The sequence below is a fragment of the Halichoerus grypus genome, chromosome 15 (genome assembly GCF_964656455.1).
Source record: "Halichoerus grypus chromosome 15, mHalGry1.hap1.1, whole genome shotgun sequence".
NCBI lineage: Eukaryota > Metazoa > Chordata > Mammalia > Carnivora > Phocidae > Halichoerus > Halichoerus grypus.
Genome location: NC_135726.1, coordinates 1,122,205 through 1,143,878, shown reverse-complemented (window position 1 = coordinate 1,143,878; position 21,674 = coordinate 1,122,205). Strand labels below are relative to the sequence as shown.

At 57.7% G+C, this 21,674-nt stretch overlaps 1 protein-coding gene across 3 annotated transcripts in view; it reads left to right on the top strand.

Annotated features, from left to right (window-relative positions):
- Positions 1–21,524, top strand: part of ZC3H18 (zinc finger CCCH-type containing 18) — a 61,242-nt gene extending 39,718 nt beyond the window's left edge. For all 3 annotated transcript variants that reach the window (XM_036119866.2, XM_036119867.2, XM_036119865.2), the window contains 10 exons: positions 12,301–12,492; positions 13,323–13,448; positions 15,144–15,248; positions 16,579–16,722; positions 17,031–17,090; positions 17,847–18,007; positions 18,238–18,434; positions 18,967–19,063; positions 19,958–20,054; positions 20,633–21,524. In XM_036119866.2, coding sequence (XP_035975759.1) covers positions 12,301–12,492; positions 13,323–13,448; positions 15,144–15,248; positions 16,579–16,722; positions 17,031–17,090; positions 17,847–18,007; positions 18,238–18,434; positions 18,967–19,063; positions 19,958–20,054; positions 20,633–20,846 — 1,393 coding nt within the window. In that variant the 3' untranslated portion in view covers positions 20,847–21,524. The remainder of the gene's footprint in view (positions 1–12,300; positions 12,493–13,322; positions 13,449–15,143; positions 15,249–16,578; positions 16,723–17,030; positions 17,091–17,846; positions 18,008–18,237; positions 18,435–18,966; positions 19,064–19,957; positions 20,055–20,632) is intronic.
- The last annotated feature ends 150 nt before the right edge of the window (positions 21,525–21,674 follow it).

Sequence of the window (21,674 nt, the reverse complement as noted above, 5' to 3'; positions counted from 1 at the left end):
CTTTCTTGTGCCACTGTGTTTCTGACAGTAAAGCAGCAGGACACTTAGTCTGTGTGAGCACCAGTTTTGATGGTTCTCATCCTCCAGATCACAATAAATTATCCTCACTAAATCTGCTATATTTTTTTCATCCTTTCCTAACACTGGGCAAAGTAATGTTTTTAAAGAATATTCAGAGTGAATCACATATTCTGGGTGTACTGAAGCCGTTCATTCTTTAAAAGACTGCTTTGATGACTCTGTGTGTTGCAGCAATCACTCTTTACGCTGTCTTGAAATTTAAAACTTCATTTGAATGGCAGAGCTTGATTTTGATCTTCCTGTTGTTGGTCCACTGAAGCCCCGTTTTGATAGAAGCCCTTTTCCCTGAGATGCGCAGTTTCCAGTGTGGACTCGGTGGTGGGGCTGTGGCCTCTCTGGGAGCATTGCTGGAACAGGAGGCCCGTCTCCCTCTGCTCACACCACCTGCTTTGCCGTTCCTCCAGCCTGCGCTCCAGCCGTCCTCTGCCCCTGCTGGCCCTCCTTGTCTCCAGGACTTTGCTCAGATCTTGCTGCTCAAAGAGGCCTCCCCGCTCACTCCTGTCTTCCCACCCTGCTCGATAGTTCCTCATGGCTCTTAGCACTCCCTGCTGTCACCCATTACTGTCCACGTACGCGTCACCCCCTGCTGCCGTCTGTAGTGCAGTCCCCTGCAGGCCCCGCGGCGTCAGGCCTCATCTCAGGGCCCGGCCAGAGCTGGAGCCCACAGACGCTTGATGGTACTGTAAATGAGTTTTGGATTTGGTAGCAGCGTCCAGTTTTACTTTTTCTGTCGTAGCACATGTTGTAGGATTGATGAAATTGCAGACTGAGTTCTGCAGACAGAACTAACTCACTCTGCTTTCCAGATTCCTAAAACAGCTGTTTTCATGCATATCCAGACGCCTGGTTTTGGAAGGAGAGACACAGGAGAGATGGGCAGATGATGTCTAGGATGTCACTCTGCCCCTGTAACTCTGTGGATTCCCGAATCACATCAGCCAGTCCACTCCAGTGGTTTGATGACTTATGAGCATATTTACTCATACTTACTCTGGCTACAGACCGCCTTCCCCCACTCCTATTCACATGTCCTGCTTGTTTCCAAGAAGCCAGGTAGCTCCAAGTCAAGTGTCTGTATTTCCAGCTCAGGGACATTTTTATACACCTGAGTGTGCTTTTGGAGAGAGCCTGTTGGAGGGAGGACAGCTGCACAGGTGGCTGTGTCCGTCTGTGCTTATTGCTAGCTCATGGGACAGACGTGCCCAGTGCTGCCTGACCCCTCCAGAGAGGAGTGTCCACGTGAACCCACGAAGACTGCTTGAAAGGCAGGAGCATTCATAGGCTTAGCCGCCAAGCGCCAGATCCGTGTGAAGAACGGCCTCCACACCCTGCATTTGCACAACTGTGGACCTTCGGGTGAGGGACGGGGTCAGTGAGAACACTGCTGAGCCATCGGGGCGGGTTCAGGAGGCTTGACTAAGTGGATTCTTCCTGAAATGAGGTGCAGCTTTCTCACCAAACTGGGCAGGCCTGCTCTCCACTGGTGTCTGCTTCGTTTTGCTAGGCTCACATCTTCCTCCTTTTTCTTCCCTGGACCCTCATTCACGCTCCTGTGGGCAGAGGCAGGCACACCCTGTCACTTGGTCTGGATCCAGCCTGTCTCAGTGGTGCCAGGGAGTCTTGCACCCCATCTGTACCCCGCTGGCTGGAAGCCCAGGAGCCCTGCTGCCGGCGTGAAGGACTAGGGTTTCCCCGGAGCAGAATTTCCAGCACGGTCCTCCTGTTTCCTTTTCCTTGGAGCAGCCGGAGCTGACGTGACCACTTCAGGAGGTGGCTGAATTTCCCTGCAGTAATACGTTTGTGTGAGCTCCCTTTTTTAGGTGACTTGACTTACTTACCTAGGACAGGTTGGGAATTTTACATCAACAGCTGGATACAAAGAACTTTTCTCGCCTAAAGTAGGAGACAGCCATGACTGCATTCAGAGCGGAGTAGGAAGCTTTCGTCTTAGCTAGTGCACGAGGGACTCAGCAGTGGGGTCGAATCTGCCCGGGAATGCGTCTTGCAGGGTCCAGCGGGCACACGTGGGAGTCGGTGATGATAAACTCGGTGTGGTTTGTCTGCGACCAGCAAGAGCTCTTGAAACCCAGACCGCCCATTCCCCGGGGGGGACAGACACAGCGGGGTGAGGTGCGGCGAGGACTGGTGCTGTGTGCCAGCAGGGTGCCGGGCTCCCTGTGTCTTAGCCGCCCCCCGACATCAGGCCTCTCTCCTGCCCTTCTCCCCCCGCCCCGCCCGAGCTGGGCCGCTCTCACGCAGCTGCTTGGTGAGCGGTCTTCTGTGGGACATCTCCCTCTGGGGTTTCTGACCAGCTTTCCTCTAGAGCTCAGAGGCTCGATGCAGTGTCGCTGTGTGGAGAGACGTGTCTCTCTCCATTTAGGTTTACCCTCTGGAATTAGGCCTTTGGAGAGCCCTTGCCCGCTCCTGTATCTGGGCTGCTTTTAGACTTGAGCAGAACCTCGTAAGCAACTCTGTAGAAGGCATCTGTGTAAGTAGAGGGAAATCCCTTTTGTGAAACCTCCTAATCTTTATCGCCAAGCCAGTGGGTGTGCTGCACCGGGTGGAGCTGAGGTGGGTAATTAGGATGTTCTTTGGCATACGCAAATTAATTTCATCCTAGATAAAGATAGTAATTGGGCTCTTCCTGGAGGGATTGCCCAGACCGCCTGTCATCTTAAAAGCTGCTCGCTCAACGTTCAGATGCACGGGTGAGGTTTGGCCCCCCTTGGGGCTGAAAGGGCAGGCTCCTTACCTCCCGGGGAGCTTTTCTCCATCCTCACGAGGGAGCCCTGTTCCGGCCCGGCTGCTTTGCGCTCCCTGAAGGCCGCCGGCTCTTGCGAGGGCTCCTTGTCTTGGGACCCCAGCGGCCTGCATGCAGCCTGTCAGCATCCAGTGTGGGGCACGCCGGGGGCCCTGGGGGCTTGGCAGTGGGCAGGCGCTCACAGCCTTCTTCACAGGGGACCCTGAGCCCCTCACAGGGGCCCACGGCTCTGGACTCGCCCTCAGAGGCTGGGACGTGCCAAGGCAAGGGAGCTGGATTTGTAGCTACGTGAGCTGCGCTAGGACCGCTGCCCTGTGCGTCTCTGTCCAGCTCAGGCTCACCGTCACCTATCCGAGGCTGTGTGGCCTTCTGCCGTCCTAGAGAGAAGGTGACCTCACTCCGGTCGGCTGTCTTCTTGGCAAAAACTACACATTGGGTTTCTCTCTGCTTTTGGTGACTCCCCCTCCCGGTTCCCTGAGCGCACCTCTCCCCTCCAGCTTCCTGTCCCCCTCGCCTCGGCAGCATGGTTCCTCAACGCCTCCCACAGCTTACGTGCTGCAATTTGTTGGGTTCATGAATTTGAACATTACAAGTTGTCGCTCACACGGCCCTAGACCAATGTGGTGGTGTCACACACCTTTGCTGCCCCTGAGTGTGTCCGACGACCACACCTGGATGGCTGTCAGGAACCTCGCAGGATGTGCGTGGCCCCACGGAAGCAGGTGGGCATTCTCCTGCGGCCGGGAGATGGCAGGTCGCCCCGGCCTCCCACTCTGCTCCCAGCTGCGTGACGTTTCGTGCTTCCTGATGAGCCAGGCGCTCGGAGATTGCTTAGCGTTGGTTCCCTGGCACTTAGGCTGGGCTTTAAAACAGTCACTGATCTTCTGTTAGGGCAAAAGGCACTCGTCTGGAGATGTAATAAATCTCAGTTCACTGTGCTGACCTCTCATCTGTCCTGGGCACAGCTGAACTGCCTGCCTCCGAGAAAGTCATTGTGCCCGGGGCATTTTTAAGCTACTGAATGATCCAGAAGTTGCCCAACTGATAAAGACAAAAAGGCAGATAATAGCATTCTCCTATGTATTGAGATCTAAGCCTGGACCTCTGGTGGCGATGGGAGTTGGAGAGAGACAGGTGGACACAGATGGCGGCTCTGAGGTCGAAGGACTTGCTGCTGAGCCTCTTGGAGCACGACCTGCCCCAGTGGGAGCTTTTGGTTCCTCACAGGGGAGGCTGCGGGGGCAGGAGCCGTGAGGAGCCTCAGGCAACGTCAGGGGCCTTGCAGCGGTTAGAACATCTGTGTGAATGCCGCTTGCCGAGCGCTTGAAACAGTAGACTTTTTTTCTTTCTGTTCACCCAGAAATTAAAGTGGAAATGGGTGGGAGCGTGCGTGTCCCCTCTGCTGGCAATCACATTTCTCTCGGGTTTACATGTTCCTCATTAAGTTCAAGGATGTTTTCACAACTGGAGGGTGGAAGTGATGGGTCTGTCGCCACGTGCCCGCTCACTAGGGAAAGCCTGTCTGTTCTGCCCCCCCACCCCCCGCCCCGGGGAGGACTGTCCACGGCAGTGACCGGCCCCTGGAATTATCAGGGTTCCGGGGCGCTGCTGCGTGCCTCACTGAGGGGGCATGCATTGGCCTGTGTCACAGGCTTCCGTGAGGGCCTGTGGGGACACCAAGCTGAGAACCATGAACAGGAGATCTAAATTCTCACACATCTTACTTGTGTATGCGTCCCTAAGAGAGGGGCAGACAGCCTGGCGGAGGCTGGAGGGGTTGTAGCCCGCTGGGGTGGGTCATAACTCATGATAGTCCGAGACCGGGAAGAAGTGGGATTCCCATGCAAGGTGGGCGTTCCAGAGGGAGGGATGCCTTGGCAGTGCTCGGAGTCTGCACTGGCAGGTGTACCCCCCCCACACACACACTGGCAGGCGTCGTGCTGGGCAGGAAGGGGTGCAGCCAGCAGGGTACATTTGGGGGCCCACCCAGAAGTCCAGGCAAGGGGTGTGACAGCCCCCAGCCGCAAGGACCCCCATGGGTGGTTTCTGCCCAGGGTTAGGGGAGGTGATCACAGCGCAGGCTTCCATCGAAGGCCCCACAGAGGCTTCCAGAATATAGTCGCAGCAAAACTCTCCCGTGAGGAGCACCTGGGCGGCTCAGATGGTTAAGCGTCTGCCTTCGGCTCGGGTCGTGGTCCCGGGGTCCTGGGATCGAGCCCCGCATCGGGCTCCCTGCTCCACAGGGGGCCTGCTTCTCCCTCTCCCTCTGCTTCTCCCCTTGCTCATATTCTCTCTCTCTCTATCTCTGTATCTCGAATGAATAAATAAAAAAAAAAACTTAAAAAAAAATAAAAATAAATAAATAAAAAACTCTCCCGTGAAAGGTGCTGTGACGTGAGTGTGAACAAGTGTAGTCACTTCTAATTCCCTTTTCCTGGATCTTTATTAGATGCCAGCCTTTTTGATTTTAGAAGAACACCTTTATGTTTTCATTCTTGTTTCACCTTTGACCTCAAACTTGGCAGCCACTCCGCTCGGAGTTTCCAAGCACCTTACGTCGCTGGCACCTCACGCCTCCGTCCGCTGATGTGACATGCGAGGCGTGTCATGCATCGTCCGGGCCCCTCTGTTGTGTTTGGTTCTGCCGTTTGTGTTTGGCAGGCCTTGCACTGACCTTTGCTCCCAGAGTCTCTCCCGAGGCCTTGAACAGGGGTCGGAGCCTGGGTGATAGGGGTGTGCTCCTGCGCTGGAGAGGCCCCTTCCTCCACGGGCGGGGCCTGTTCCCGTCCCTGGTCAGAGGGTTTCATGCGAATGCGGCCCAACGCCACAGCTCCAGACGGCGGCCCTCCCTTGCCAGCAGCCTTGCCTTCCCCTGCATCTCCAGGCTGTTCAGCCACTAACCTGCCCGCAGCGGGGTGGGGGGGTGGGGCTCCGTGTCGTTTTGGTGCATTGTTTGTCAGTTTGTCGGCCTCCAGGGCCTGGCGTCTCCCCGAAAGCAGGGGTAGAGCCATGGGCCGGGGGCACCCGCGTGACGCCAGCCCCCCCGCCTCCAGGTCCTAGGCTCCGGGGCAGGGGTGCGGCCTCCCAGGGTTTCAGAGCACAGCTGCGCCGGCCCTGCTCCCTTACGGACTGGGTCGTGTTCAACTTACTGACCCGCGCAGAGCGACATCTCTCCTGTCCCTGCTGGTGTGGGGCTGAGAGGCAGCTGAGGGTTGGCATCAGCGGCCATACAAGCCGCCTGGCACCGCGGCAGCGCCGGTCGGAGCCCCGGAGCTGCTTCCTTCTTCAGACCAAGTCAAGTATGTAAAATTCCTGCGCGTGTGTGCTAGTGAACATAGCAGAAGATCTCTGCAGAAGGAGAAACATTTTTTAAATGACATTTGGGGTTTTCTGTAATAGATATAAAACGTGATGGTGTAGGAAAGTTTGGAAAACTTTGTAAAGAACGAAAAAAATAGTGAAGAAGGACAGACCATGTGAACGTGCGGCTGCCATCACCCCTGGCCCCCCGTGCCCACCTGCTTGGGAGTCCAGGGGCACGCCTCATCCTGCTGTCGCCCACCCTCCCCAGTGTCCCGGGCACATTTCCCAGTGGGGTTTCCCGTGAGCTCTTTATTGGGTGTCCATTCAGTCATTTTCTCCAGTTTTGTGTCCAAGTCCAAGTTTCTCCCTGGTTTGGGTCCCCAAATATGTGGCCCAGCTCAGCTCATTTGAGTCTGGTGGTCTGCAGAAGGGACCCCTCACTCAGTGTGCTCCCTAAACCACTTCATTATTGTACCAGCTGCATGGTTTCCTGTATCCAGGTCCCATGTACGCTATTTATATTTTTTGATATTTTTACTTTTTGAGCTTAAATACATTTTAAGAGGAAACTACCTCATTTCCATAAAAAAAGCCAGATCATTTGTCCTAGTGAGTCACTGTAGAAATTAAGTCAAAAATGAAAATCGCTATCTAGGGGCACCTGGGTGGCTCAGTCGTTAAGCGTCTGCCTTCGGCTCAGGGCATGATCTCAGGGTCCTGGGATCAAGCCCCACATCGGGCTCCCTGCTCTGCAGGGAACCTGCTTCTCCCTCTCCCACTCCCCTTGCTTGTGTTCCCTCTCGCTGTGTCTCTCTCTGACAAATAAATAAATAAAATCTTTAAAAAAAAAAAAAAAAAAAAAGAAAATCGCTATCTATATACAAATTAAAATCAGGACCCTCATTTGCCATAATTCGGGGGATCCCTTGTTTCACGGGGTCACTCCCAGGCCTGGTACCGGCCCTTGAGAGGGAAGGTGGCACTGGCTGGTGGCTCGGTGTGCGTGGGCTGGCGGCCCCTCTGGGCCCCATGCCGGCAGTGGTGAAAGGGCAACTCACCATGAAGCCCATAGTGTCACCCCCAGAGTGCGTGAAGGAGTCTCCCTGGGGGGGAAACGTTGACTTTCAAAGATGGAGACAGCCTGCTTTGGCCACCTCTCTGCAGCCTCCGCGGATTTCTTTTCCGTGCTGTGATGGGGACAGCGCTGTCCTTTGTCCCCCTACCTGCACCCGGAGCTCCCAGTACAGTTAACGGTGACATGAGGAGTCTGTCCCTTGCTTTCCATTTGCTCTGCTGCCTTGTCAGAGGGGCTCCAGACTGGCAGAAGTGGGCCATTCTGATGACTAACGAAAACCTGGTGAAGAATCCCACACCAGCGTTTTTAGGAGGAGAATAACGCAGGCCATAGAAAGGTGACGGCAGCTCCGGGCTGGCCTGGGACCGGCTGGAATTGACGAGTTTCACTTCCTTCCGGGATTACTTTTCCAGGAGGACACGCTTATGAGCTTATGTGGCAATCACTCTTGGGGTTTAGAGCTGGCATAACAGGGATTTTATGCTTCAATTTAATGTGTCCTTTGGGCATTTTTAAAATGTTTTATTTAAATTCAGTTAGTCACCATATAGTACATCATTAGTTTCAGATGTAGTGTTCAGTAATTTATCAGCTGCGTATAACACCCAGTGCTCATTCCGTCACATGCCCTCCTTAATGCCCATCACCCAGTTACCCCATCCCCCACCCACCTCCCCTCCAGCAACCCTCAGTTTGTTGCTATAGTTAAGAGTGTCTTTTTTTTTTTAAGATTTTATTTATTTATTTGACAGAGAGAGAGATCACGAGCAGGGGGAGCAGCAGAGGGAGAGGGAGAAGCAGGCTCCCCACTGAGCAGGGAGCCCCACGCGTGGGGCTTGATCCCGGGACCCAGGAATCATGACCTGAGCCGAAGGCAGACGCTTCACCCACTGAGCCACCCAGGCGCCCCGCTCAGGGCATTTTTAAATGTTGGTTATTGCTTCTGGTGTGGGATTTTTGGCAAGTAACAAGCTGGAACTCGCTGGTTGTTCAGCAAATGTCAACAGGTGACGGTTTTTGTATATTATGATGGAATATAAGTAGATGGTGGCCAAGGTGAAGCCCAGTGTCAACCGAGACGCTCAGGTGCTGGTGGTGGAGAGTGCACAGCAGCTGGAAGTCGGCCCTGGGAAGGCAGGGCCTCTTAGGAAGAAAGCTCCTGTCCTTTGCTGGCCCGTATGAAAGCGGACATGGGTAAACGGCAGGGTGCCGTTATCAGCTCCACGCCGTTCCCACCGGAAGCCTGGTGGAGGTGGTGCGGGCTCTGCCGCTGCTGCTGATGCCCCCCGCAGGCCAGCGCACGCCGGGCGCCGCAGGGGTGGCCCGTTGGGACAACCCCCCCCCCCCGTGCTGTGCCCCACCTCGCGCTCTCCCGGCTGCGCATGCGCTGCAGCCACAGATCCCAGGCACACCGACGAGTGCGGCTTTACAAAAAGAAAGGAAGGAAACTCCAGATGACCCAGAAGAAAAACGCAAGCATATACGGCTCAGAGTGAAGGACTGCGCGGCGGACGCCGCCGCCAAACGCAGTCAAAAGCAGCTAGCCGGGGGCAGACGCAGGGCAGGGAAGGGTTCCTCCGTACATAAAGAGCTTCCTAGAAAAGTGGCCACAAGGGGGTTGCGCCACAGCCCGGGGCGGCCCTCCAGCCACAGCTGCCCCCGGAGGCGCCAGGAGCCCGTTCCGTGTGTGCCGTTGCCGCGGTTGGGGCTTGATCTGGTGGCTTCCCTGGTGACACAGGACCCCAGGATTGTCGATAGGCGAAATGGGTACCCTCTGGCTGCCAGTGGAGCGCAGATTGCTTTCATTTTGGGGAGAGTGCTTGACAGCTTACGAGAACCTCTATAAAGTGTTCATTTCCTTTGACCCACTGATTCCATCTCTTAGGATTTTAGGTCTAGAAAACCTCGTAGTCGGTTAAGCGGCTGCCTTCTGCTCAGGTAATGATCCCAGGGTTCTGGGATCGAGCCCCGCGTTGGGCTCCCTGCTCGGTGGAGAGTCTGCTTCTCCCTCTCCCTCTGCCTGCCTCTCTGCCTACTTGTGCTCTCTCTCTATCTCTCTTGTCAAATAAATAAAAATCTTTAAAAAAAATTAAAAAGATGTATATATAGTAATTTTAGTGTTGTGGTTTCTTTTAAAGTTAGAAACAGCTAATAGTGTAGAAATGTTGAGATCGGGTAGCACTGGGGGTGGATTTTCACACGGTCCAGGAAGAGCACACCTGCAGGGGCGGATGCCACAGGGGAGATGCGGCCACCAGGCAGGTCGCAGCTGTGACTGCAGTGGGTGTTGAGTGCACGCTTGAGTGTTCATCGCGGCAAATAGAATCCAGGTGGAAAGGAAATGCAGCGGTGCTAAATGTTGGCTATCTCGGGAGAACAAGATAATGGGATTTCTATTTACTTCCTTGTTTTACCTTTCTGTGTTTTCCAAAACTTTTCAATGAACTTTGTAACTGATTAAAAATGTATGTATCATGGGACCAGCAGCTACGTCTGTGTTAAATTACTGCTAGTTGTCTGGGATCCTACACTTTGGCTCCTTTTTAAGTGAGGATATTTGGGTTTGTAAGGTGTATCTGCGGGCACAGGGCACCCTGCTGCCACTGTGTCTCCACCCTGAGCTCCCGGACAGGGTGAACGGGCTCCCCCATTGAGCACTCAGCTGCCTGGCTGCCTCCTACCCTGTTAAGGAGGGCTCCTGGGTTCTCCTGGCAGTGGTCTGCTCATCACCGTAGAGCGCGGCTTTCACGCCTCAGCTGTAGCCGCGATTCACTCCTAGGTGATCGTTCTCTCCACCTGCAGTTACACTGGTGCAGCCCCGCAGGGACTTGAGGGACAGGGCTCGTCAGTCCTGGCAGAGTCCCTCCCACTGGCACGCTAGCCCTCAGTCCTGACGCTTGCGTTAGTGGCTGTCCCACGGAGCGCCTCTGACTTCTCTGGGCCACCGTCTCCTCTCTCTGGGGCTTTGACCACAGTACTCTGCATAAATCAAACCAGTCTCTTCAAACCTAAGTCAGAGAACAAAGGAACTGTTGAAGGCTCGGGTTTCATGATTCACGAAATTTCTAATGCACGTGAAAACAAAAGTACTTTTTTTTTTCAAATTTTTATTTAAATTCTAGTTAGTTAACACACAATGCGATATTGGTTTCAGGAGTAGAATTTAACGATCTGTCACTTCCATACAACACCCAGTGCTACTTACCTCACGTGCCCTCCCCAATGTCCATCACTCAGCCACCCCATCCCCCCACCCCCCTCCCCTCCAGCAACCCTCAGTTTGTTTCCTAGAGTTAGGAGTCTCTTATGGTATGCTTCATTCTCTTTTTCTCCCCCTTACCTTACGTTCATATGTTTTTTTCCTTAAATTCCACATGTGAGTGAAATCATATGATAATTGTCTTTCTCTGACTTAGTTCACTTGGCATAACACCCTCTGGTTCCGTCCACGTCGTTGCAAATGGCAAGATTTCATCTTTTCTGATGGCTGAGTACAATTCCATTGTATATATATACACCACATCTTTATCCATTCATCTGTTGATGGACATCTGGGCTCTTTCCATACTTTGGCTATTGTTGATAATGCTGCTATAAACATTGGGGTGCATGTGTCCCCTTGAATCTGTATTTTTCTGTCCTTTGGGGTAAATAACCAGTAGTACAATTGTTGGGTCGTAGGGTAGCTCTAGTTTTAACTTTTTGAGGAACCTCCATACTGTTTTCCAGAGTGGCTGCACCAGCTTGCATTCCCACCAACAGTGTAGGAGGGTTCCCCTTTCTCCGCATCCTCGCCAACACCTGTTGTTTCCTGACTTGTTGATTTTAGCCATTCTGACAGGTGTGAAGTGATATCTCACTGTGGTTTTTTTTTTTTTGCTTTTTAAGATTTTGTTTATTTGACAGAGAGAGACACAGTGAGAGAGGGAACACAAGCAGGGGGAGTGGGAGAGGGAGAAGCAGGCTTCCTGCCGAGCAGGGAGCCCGATGCGGGGCTCGATCCCAGGACCCTGGGACCATGACCCGAGCCGAAGGCAGACGCTTAACGACTGAGCCACCCAGGTGCCCTCAATGTGGTTTTGATTTGAATTTTTGTGAGGGCTAATGATGTTGAACATTTTTTCATGTGTCTGTTGGCCATTTGGATGTTTTCTTTGGAGAAATGACTGCTCATGTCTTCTGCCCATTTTTTGACTAAATTATTTGTTCTTTGGGTATTGAGTTTGAGAAGTTCTTTACAGATTTTGGATACTAGCCCTTTATCTGTAACGTTATTTGTAAATATCTGCTCCATTCTGTTGGTTATCTTTTGGTTTTGTGGACTGTTTCCTTTGCTGTGCAAAAGCTTTTTATCTTGATGAAGTCCCAATAGTTCATTTTTGCCTTTGTTTCCCTTGCCTTTGGTGATGTGTCTTGCAAGAAGTTGCTGCGGCTGAGGTCGAAGAGGTTGCTGCCTGTGTTCTCTAGGATTTTGATGGATTCCTGTCTCACATTTAGGTCTTTCATCCATTTTGAGTCTATTTTTGTGTGTTGGTGTAAGAAAATGGTCCAGTTTCTTTCTTCTGCATGTGGCTGCCCAATTTTCCCAACACCATTTGTTGAAGAGACTGTCTTTTTTCCATCGGATGTTCTTTCCTGCTTTGTCGAAGATTAGTTGACCATAAGTTGAGGGCAACAAGTACTTTATTGCCCTTGAACTAAGTATTTGTTTTGTGCCCACTGCGTTCCGGCTCTAGAGAGGACATGTCGGACAAGGCCACCCTTGTCCTTCCCAGAGTTTGCAGTATGGTGGGGGATTCTGTAAGTCATTACACCCAAAAAAGTAAGTACTGGTGTGGTTAGTTACCGTGAAGGAGAAAGACCTGTTCCTCCAGGAAGGACATGAATGCGTGGAGACCGTCTGTGGAGTGAGCCCTGCTGCCGAGGGAGGACTTGCTGCCCCGGTAGGCGACCCGGTCCTTGTCAGGCTTCCCCTGAAGCAGGCGCTCATGCCGCCATCCTGCCTCTCGTTTGCCTTCATCGGACGGCACTGCTGTCGGAGAGGACGGTCCCAGAGTGGCTAACGCCTCTGTGATTTTAGCCGTCAAGCTGAGCCACCAAAGAAGGAGGCTGCTGCTGCAGGGCCGCAGGTGAAGCGAGCAGACGAGTGGAAGGACCCTTGGCGCCGGTCCAAGTCTCCCAAGAAGAAACTCGGGGTGTCTGTCTCCCCTAGCCGGGCACGAAGGCGTCGGAAAACATCAGCCTCATCGGCCTCTGCCTCCAATTCCTCCAGGTAAGGAGGCTGGCCGGTCACAAAGACTGGTTCATAAACGCCACCGGAGGGCTGCGCCGTCCTGGCCTGAGGACAGTCAGGGGGACTAAAGAGGCATCTGTTTGTCCAGCAGAGAATTATTGAGTAACTGGGGTGCTAGAGCGTCAGCGGCAGGCAGAACTGATGTTTAGAACCTCAGTAAGGCCTCACACCCCCAAAATAAACAGTTGACCTCAGCCAGGATGCTGGCAACCCAAAATGGAGCACAGACCCGGCGAGGGGGCCAGCAAGGGGAGAGAGCTCGCCCAGTCCCTCTGGGAGAGACCCCACGAGGCAGAAGGCCAGAAGGACGGCATAAGCCCCGTCAGGGAGTCAGCCCCTCTCTTCCTCCTGTGCATTTGGGCTTCGTGTGTACGCTAGGTCTGAACAAACAGGGATGAGGTGGGTGGTGGGAGGGAGGCTGGCGGGAGGCCGCCGTGCTAGACAAGGACTGGGGAGGTTAGCGTCAACCCAGGGCTTCCATGACCTACACAGACGGGCAGAGAGAGAAATGCAGGTGTGCTGTCCGGCCAGGGCCTGGGAGCTGTCCGCCGGCAGTGGGGCGCAGACCCGTACCCACGTCTTGCTTTCTGAACCCGAGTCCCGCCAGGAGGGCGCTGGACTGCAGCGTGCCCGCAGGGGTGTCCCAAGGGCAGGTGGGAGTGGGAGGTGGGCGGGTGTGCACAGACGGGGACGGGGGGACGTGTGGCCATGTCATCTGGGTCTGTGCCTGAGGGTAGCAGGTCGGCAGCAGCGGCCAGGCTGCCGGAGGAGGACCGGCCCCTCTCCCACCTTGTGCTTGGACTATCTAGGTCATCGTCTCGGTCGTCCTCGTACTCCGGCTCCGGGTCCTCCCGCTCCCGCTCCCGCTCCTCCTCCTACAGCTCCTACTCCAGCCGGTCCTCCAGACACAGCTCGTTCTCAGGCAGCCGGTCCAGGTGAGTGTGGGCGCGGCCGGGTGCGGCCCGGGTCAGCCCGGGCACCTGCACCGTGTCCGGTCGGCCTGGACGGCGTCCTTCCAGGCACGCAGCTGCTCTCAGAACAGCCCCCGCTGTGTGTCGAGGCAGCTGCGTCGCCAGGCAACAAATTGCAGGTGCCGAGGGCTCAGTGCACAGAGCACGTGTCCGGAGGTGGCTCAGAAGCAGCGGCGACGCGACCTGTGTCGTGGGTGTGCTGAAATCAGAAGGCCACTGTTGCCACGTCCTGCACTGTCCGCTGGGCCACTAGCCACATGTGGTGATGCACAGTGTCCTTCAGTTAGAATTTTAAAGTGTGCGTGGGCCCTGTTTGGAGTGCTCAGATAGAGGACATTTGCATCTTCACAGAAAGTTCTGTTGGACGTTTCTAGAAAGATCAAACAATACGTGTATTTTTCCCACTGAAAATAGACAAACTCTGGGGTTTTAGAGAATTCTTCGTTGTCATTTGTGTAGGAACCGAGTCGTTGATTAATACAACTAACAGGACTGTTCAGGTTCTGCGTCCGCTGCTTCTGACTCCGCAGCCAGCTCAGGTGGCGTGCACCGCACCCGCACCCACACGCCCTGCCTGCAGGGGCCACCCACGTGGGCACATCCCCTTCATCCCATTCAGGGTTTAGTCAGGAGAGGTCCAAGGCCAGAGGAAGGTGGAGGTGGAGGACTGCCCGTGTGGGGGCCTCCAGGCCGTACCCCCCAGCTCCATTGTCTCCATACACACAGAGAGGGTGCTGTAGCTCCCCGGGAAGGCCATGATGGGGACTGGACCAGAGACCTCATCGTCGCAGTCGGTGACCAGGACCTCGCGCACACCAGGCGGGGGCACAGGGCTGCGCCGTCTGGCTCTAGCCCCTTGGCAGTTAGCGGGGGTGTCCCTGCCCATCTCCCCTGGTGGGCAGCCCCAGCCAGGCGAAGCGAGCGTCAGGATGGAAGAGCCGGGCATTTCCTCCGTGCCCCTCTGTCTCTAAAACCTCAGTGTGTGTGACTGCAGGCGCCCCGCCTTGTTTACCTGGTGTGGGGAGTTGTCCATGACAGCTTCTAAGTCGGGAGAAAACGACCGCCCGGGAGCCTTTCGGAGGCTTGCCTCCTGCGCCATGTGGTGCTGGATCCTGGGACAGTGGAGTCGTCACCTTGGCTAGGCCGGCCTCCAGAACTACCTGGCCAGCTCCCCGCACCCCCCCGTTCTGGGGCTCTCTGTCCATGCTGCTGACACCTGAAACTGGAGCCCGTCACTGTTTGCTTCAGCGGGGACACTCCCCGGGCTTGGCCAGTCCCTACCTCATGCTGCTCGCGGCCACCCTGCCCACCCCGCACCTTCCAGCCCCCTAGGCCTCAGTGCCCAGCTCTCTCGCTTGGCCCTCTGTCCTGTGTCACCGTGTCCTTGCTGGACTTCTAAGCAACGCAGAGCATGTGCCCTTCCCAGCCTGACCACACGGCCCCCAGGCCTTCTGCAGGACCCATCAGCCTGGCTACTCCTTTCCCCTCTAGTGTGTTTTCAGAAAGGACCAAGAACTATCTGAAGCCCATTCTAAATCTGAGGCAGCTAAGTAGAGACGTGCAGCGACGTTTTCTGTGTCCGGGCAACGTCCCTAGCTTGCTCAAGTGCAGACCGGGGCACCGTGGCGCGCCCTCCTCATGCCTGTGTTTTCTCCTTAGGTCCCGGTCCTTTTCCTCGTCCCCCTCCCCGTCTCCAACGCCTTCCCCACACAGACCTTCTGTTAGAACCAAGGGGGAGCCGGCTCTGCCTCCTGGGAAAGCAGGGTAAGTGCCCCATGGGGCAGGTTCTCCTGCTCTCTCTCTCTCTCTCTCCTGTTGCATCTGTGAAGAAGTCCCAGTGAGAACCCTTGGCAGGTGGGCAAAGGTATTGGGGGATCAGGCTCGGGGACCACAGGGCACAGACTTAGCCTCTCGCTTCTTGACATGTGGACTTCGAGGCCACATGCACGTCAGCGTGCCTGCACCCCTGCATGGACCATGGTGCTGGCCGTGCTCCTTGGGGTTAGACCACTTCCCCTGCCAGGAGCAGGCCCCGCTGTTCTCTTCCAGGGGGCAGGAGGGAGGTGGTTCCCATCGTGCTTCCTGGGCTGTGTCCAGGGCATGCAGAGAATGGGGGCCCCACCAGACTGGCCTCGTTCACATTTGCTGTTCCTAGAGTGGCTCCCATTGATCCTCGTCAACAGTTGTGACTAACGTGACAAGTTAGAAACATCTGGAACTTACCAGACAGATGTCACACCCCTGCGTGCGGTGTCTCAGGTTGCAGCCATGCCCACGCTCCCCCAGAATGGAAGTGGGCTCCCTTCCTGAGCAGTGCGGCGCACGGGAAGGCAGCCGGTGGGTGGAGTTGGCCCTGTGGCTTGCAGGGCGAGGCCGGGGCACGTGTGGGCGGATGGGCCTGCGTGCCCGTGTGGCGCCAGCGCCACCCTCCTTTGTCACTTGTCCTCACGCGTGTGGCTCACTCAGCGGCCGATAGCCTGGCACTCGCCGGGTGGCCGGCGCTGAAACGCTCCATGCTGCATATTTGCATCCTGATCCAAGCCTTCCAGCAGCCCTCGGGAGTTTGCAGGCACCCGGAGTCTCCCCCTCCTAGAAAGTGAGCAGTGTGGAGGCGTAATTTATGCCTGGCACCCCAGCCAGCTAAGTTGTGCCATTTGACGGGCTTAGCGAACGTGTGAGGCCACCCCAATCCAGACACCCCAGCCACGTGGCAGGCAGGTCGTGCGGGCGTTTTCGTCTGCACGGATCTTAACTCGCCCCTGACGCTGTGCTGAGCAGCTTGCTTTTGCCCAAGACTTTGTTTCCTGCTGATTCCACCTGAACCATGAGTGTTCGGTGCTACCAGAATGTTCGGCAGGGTATTCTCCCGACACTGACAGCACAGAAAATTTGGGGCCGTTCTCTGTGCTGCAGCGTGGGTCCCACATGTGAGTGGTGCTGGTGCCCTCAGAGGTTGGCCCGTGAGCGGGGGGGGGGGGGGGGGCACGTTCCTGAGGAAGCACAGCGCCAGCTCTGTGGTTCTTGGGGGCTCTTCAGATGGACCCGTCCTCCGCCTGTGCGGCCGGTGTGACCCTCCCCCCGTCTCCTGTCACAGAGAGAAGTCCGTGAAGAAGCCAGTCCCACCTCCAGCCCCACCACAGGCCCCCAAAACCACTGCTCCAGCCCCCGAGCCCGCCAAGCCAGGAGACCCTCGGGAAGCCCGGAGGAGGGAGCGGCAAGCTAGGACCCCCCCCAGGAGGTGAGCGAACGGGCTTCAAGCTGGGGGGGGGGGCTTCTGGGGGAAGCAGCTGAGGCTGGGGGCCTGTTCGGTCCCCGTCCTGTCACATCACGTCCTCAAGCCTCGGTTTCCCCCGACCACGATGGGAGGCGCGAGCACCTAAGGACGGAAGGTGTGGTTGTGCGGGCGGCAGGCGCCCGTCGACACCGAGGTCTCCCCTAGAAGGGGGCGGTGCTGCCGTGGGATGCCGAGGACACGGCCTCTTGCCCCGAGGGGAGACCGCGCGCCCCGCGAGCCGCCCGGTGACACGGGCCTTGTCTGTGTTGCAGGCGGACCATCAGCGGCAGCGGCAGCGGCAGCAGCTACAGCGGCTCCAGCTCCAGATCCAGGTCATTGTCGGCGCCCCCCCGGCCCCCCGCCCCCCGCCCGCCGTGCTCGGGGCGCCCAGCGGCGGCCGGTCCGGTAGGGACGAGTGCCGCCGTCACGCTGCTGGAAGAGGAGACGCTGTCGGATCAGGCCTTAGATCCCGGAGCGGACGCCCTCGTGCGTTTCTAGGCAGCCCAGGTCTTCCTCAAAGAGGTTTAAGGACCCAGCCTTTAAACGGAGCCGGGCCCTTCCTTTCTGCCCGGGTCCTTGCGGAGTTCTCGGAGAGTGACCGGACTCGGACTCGGTGGCACGTCGTCCTCACGGCGCGGGCTGTGGGAGCAGCCCCCGCGAGCCGGCCGCCGTCCCCGTGCTTCCCAGAGCCGCGTGCGGGGCCGGGGCGCCTCTGCTCTGGGCTCTGGCGTGGCCGCGGGGCAGAGCCCTGCCCTTTCTCGGGCCTCACAGCCTGGGCCCTCAGCTCTGTCATCACCAGCCTCGCTCACAGCTAGTCACTCGTCGTATGTCCCTGCCCAGCAGACAGGCTGGCTGCTCATTCGTGCGAGGGCCCTCGACTCCGTGACTGGGGTGTCCCTTCACTGTGGGGCCCCTTTAAACCGCCCACCTTACCCTCTGAAGTTTCCGGTTAGGTGGTACACATTCCTCGAAACTGGAGGCTGGGGAAGGTGCGCGTGGACACCCACGGCTGGCCCCCCTGTGCCTCTGGCCCCCGGCCATCTCGCCGTCGGGGCCACGTGGGTGCAGACGTGCTTGTGTGTGTCCAGGTCCCTGAGCGTGAGCAGCGTCTCCTCGGTGTCCAGCGCCACGTCGAGTAGTAGCTCAGTGCACAGCGTGGACTCGGACGACATGTACGCAGACCTGGCCAGCCCCGTGTCCTCAGCAAGTTCGCGGTCCCCCACCCCAGCCCAGACCAAGAAGGAGAAAGGTACAGGGGGCTCCTCGTGTCCTGGGCGTTGTGGCTGCAGAGGTGGGCAGGCCCCTCGTGGAAAGAGGGTGTGTGCACTGCTTCACTTGGTTACACAGGAAAGCGCAGGAACCTCCCAGCTCCGTCTCACGGACACGTGGCCTGGCTGCTAGCACGTCCCCCCTCCAGGCGGCCCCCAGGAGACCGCCGTGCCAGGATGGTGACTGTGACTTAGCGTTTGTTGTTGGCAGGAAAGTCTAAAAAAGAAGATGGGGTTAAAGAAGACAAGCGGAAAAGGGACTCGTCCGCACAGCTGCCCAAGTCCTCAAAGCCTTCTGCCGGCGGTAAACCCCAGCAGCCCACGGCCCCCCAGCAGGGGCCCCCTGGGCAGCCCCAGCAGGGCACGTTTGTCGCCCATAAGGAGATCAAGCTGACGCTCTTGAACAAGGTGAGCCCGTGGGCACTCCTGGTGGCAATTGCGAGAGCCCAGCTCCCCGGGGGGCATCCTGGTTCCTGGGGCCAGTGAACGGTGGCTGGACATCAGCCCGCTTGTCCTGCTGCCCTGATGGGGGGAGGCGTGGGTGTCGGGTGGCGAAGCCCAATAGCGTGTCCTGGGAGAGGAGAGCGTCCCGGGGGTGGTGGGTGCTCTCCCCGGCCCTTCTCCGGGTAACTGGCCCTGTGTGAGCTGACGTCCCCGAGGCTCCCTAGGACTGGGAGGGCGAGATGCGGGGTCCCTTGGGGTCCTCTCCGGGGCTGGTGGCCCCCAGGGAACACAGTGTCTCTGCGGGCACCTTCGCTGCCGAGGATGAAGGCCCGAAACCCTGGGCCCTGCCTCCCTCGGGGCCCCGTGGGCAGCCACGGGGGGGGTGCGTGGGGGCGGGTGGGGCAGTGAGCCTACCACCGCTGTGCCCTGCTTCCCGCGGGGGGCTAGTCCCGCCCGGTGGCCAGCCGTCCTCACTGTGCCCCCTCCGTTGTGCCAGGCGGCCGATAAAGGAAGCCGGAAGCGCTATGAACCCTCGGACAAAGACAGGCAAAGTCCTCCTCCGGCCAAGCGGGCTAACTTATCCCCAGACCGAGGTGAGCTTCCCACCCCCGCAGGGCCCAGCGGGGCAGAGGGGCCGGGACCCCGTGTGCTCTTCATTGTGGGCCCCACGGAACCAGCGCTTGTGTGGTTCCAGCCATCGATGTTAAGGTTTTAGAAGTTAAAACTCGGGAAAAAACGTCAACGTTTGCTAATGTTAAAATAACAGTAACAAAGTATTATATTTTAACACAAATAACATTTTTTATGAAAAGTAACTACATTTCCATGAACAAAAACTAGGAGTGTCATTGTTCTTTGAAAATGTCTCCGGTGTCTGGCTGACAGACGGTGGCTCGGTCCTCCGTGACGGCACAGGGCGCGCAGACTGGGGGCGGGCAGAGCGCAGGCCGGTGCGCAGCCATCCGTCCTCCCTAAGCAGGGGCAGGGGGGCGCCCCTCGCCGGTGCCGCTGAGCCCGGGGCCGAGAACCGGCCGGCGCCAGAGCCCGTGTGCTCCCCGGGCGCTGACCGCCCCCGCCCGCCGCCCTCACACAGGCCCCCGCGCTCACTGGACGGCGGGGCGGCGAGCACCCCTGGCCTCTTGATCTTACTTCTCTTTCCTACGCTTCCCTGCCTGTTCGTTCCCAGTCCGAAGGTGTGAGTGGTGAGGGTCTTTGTGTTGGATAAATGGGAGCTCGGTGGCCTGTCCTGACCTTGGCCTCCGTGGGCATCTGGGGCTTCACTTTCCGACAGGACCGGCACTGCCCTGTCCCTTCCTTTGACCCGCTCTGCCCTTTGCCTCTTCCTGTGAGAACATGCAGGTGGTACTGAGCTGCCACGTCTCTGGCGTGGGGTCGCCGGCGTCCGGCAAGGCCGCCCCAAGCCTGTCCATGCACACCAGCCCACTCTGGGCTGGGGCCGGGGTCTTACCTCGTCCCGTGTCATCCAGGTTCTCGGGACCGGAAGTCAGGCGGGAGACTCGGCTCCCCGAAGCCAGAGCGGCAGAGAGGCCAGAATTCCAAGGTGCCCGTGGCCCCGCCGGACAGGTGAGCGCCCCACCCGTGCCCTGGGCACACCACATGGGCGCCGTGGCCTCAGGTGGGCTAGCCAGAGCGTTCCTGCCCCGCAGCAGGTCCTAGGACAAGGGCCCTGAGGCACGAGGTTGCCTGGTGCTCCCAGCTTCTGCCTTCCCCGTCGGCCCCGGAAGCAGGGCAGAGATTTCCTTCCCGCAGGAGGCCGGCTGTGAGGCCCTTCCCTGCCAGCCCGCCGCTCAGGGTCGTGGTCCAGACGGGTTCGGGACTCGGCCATCCGTGTAGCCCCCCACCCGCCCCGGCCCTCAAGGCTGCTCCTGGGTCAGCACCATGGGGTTTCTCCCCACCACAGGGGGAGGCCGCAGAGAAGCACCAGAAGCAGGAGGGACAGGTCAGCAGGGCACCAGCCGAGCCCTGGACGCTGTGCCCCCTTCACGCTGCACAACCGAGGGCGGGAGACGGGCACTGCCCACCGCAGCCCGGCCCACTGCCGCCGGGAGGCAGACCTCTGTCCGTGGCCGCCAGGGCCCCGCGTCCTTGCCCAGCGGGAGGCTCATGGCAGACCCTCTGATGGCCTCCCCCTCCCCCCACAGGAAGCGCCAGTTGTCTCCCCAGTCCAAGAGCTCCAGTAAGATCACAAGCGTGCCCGGCAAAGCCTCGGACGCCGGCGCCGCGAGCACCGTGTCCGGCGGCAGCAAATCCGGGAAGGCCAGCACGCTGTCGCGGCGCGAGGAGCTCCTGAAGCAGCTCAAAGCCGTGGAGGACGCCATCGCGCGCAAGCGGGCCAAGATCCCCGGGAAGGTGTAGGGGCCCCGCGGGCCCGGCCCCCGCCGCAGTGAGAGACTCTCCTGTTTTTATAACTAGTGTGAGCACAGCCGTCTTGGATTTTGAAGTTAACGTCTCATTTTGGCTGTGAATCTTTTTAAAAATTAAAAAAGAAAAAAGTTTCTCAGCTGGAAAAGAAGCCACACACGATGAAGATGATGCTGAATCCCAGTCTTCTCCCGACCAGACCAGACTGAACCAGCCCCATCCCAGAGCAGAAGTCCCGCCGGACAGGCAGGCAGGCCGGCGGGCCGGCGGCAGGAGCGAGGACGCGGCCCCAGTTTTATGTAAATGATCAGTCCCGGGCGCCCAGTCCCGCCTGCCCGCCTTCCCGCCCCGCTGCCAGCCAGCCTGCCCTGCGTCCTGTCCTCCGCACGCGCTCCTTCCCGGCCCGGGAGCGCCCCATGCTCCTGAGCAGCCTCCTCCCCATCCCCGCCTGGCCCCAGGGTCAAAAAATAGATATATATTCTTGACTGAAGTCCGATTGGGAAATATTTCCTGTCTTTTATTTTAAGCATCAGATTGTTTTAGTTGATTTAAAAAGGAAAAAAAAAATACAGAAAAGACCAAAAAAAAAGGCTGAGGGTGTTGTTGGGCGTCTGTGTAATGTGGAGGGTCTTTTTTTGAGGGGTCTCCTAAAATAAAGTATTTTGATAAGCAGCCGTCTTGCCCTGGTGGTGGTGATTCCGTGGGCCTGCTGTGCCGGTGGCCGCGGCGGGCAGAGGCCCTGATCAGAGATGCCCTTGGTGCTGCCGGCGCGGGGCCTCTGCCCCCCGGCCCCCGTGGGCAGGGCACCTTGTGTCCTCGTGG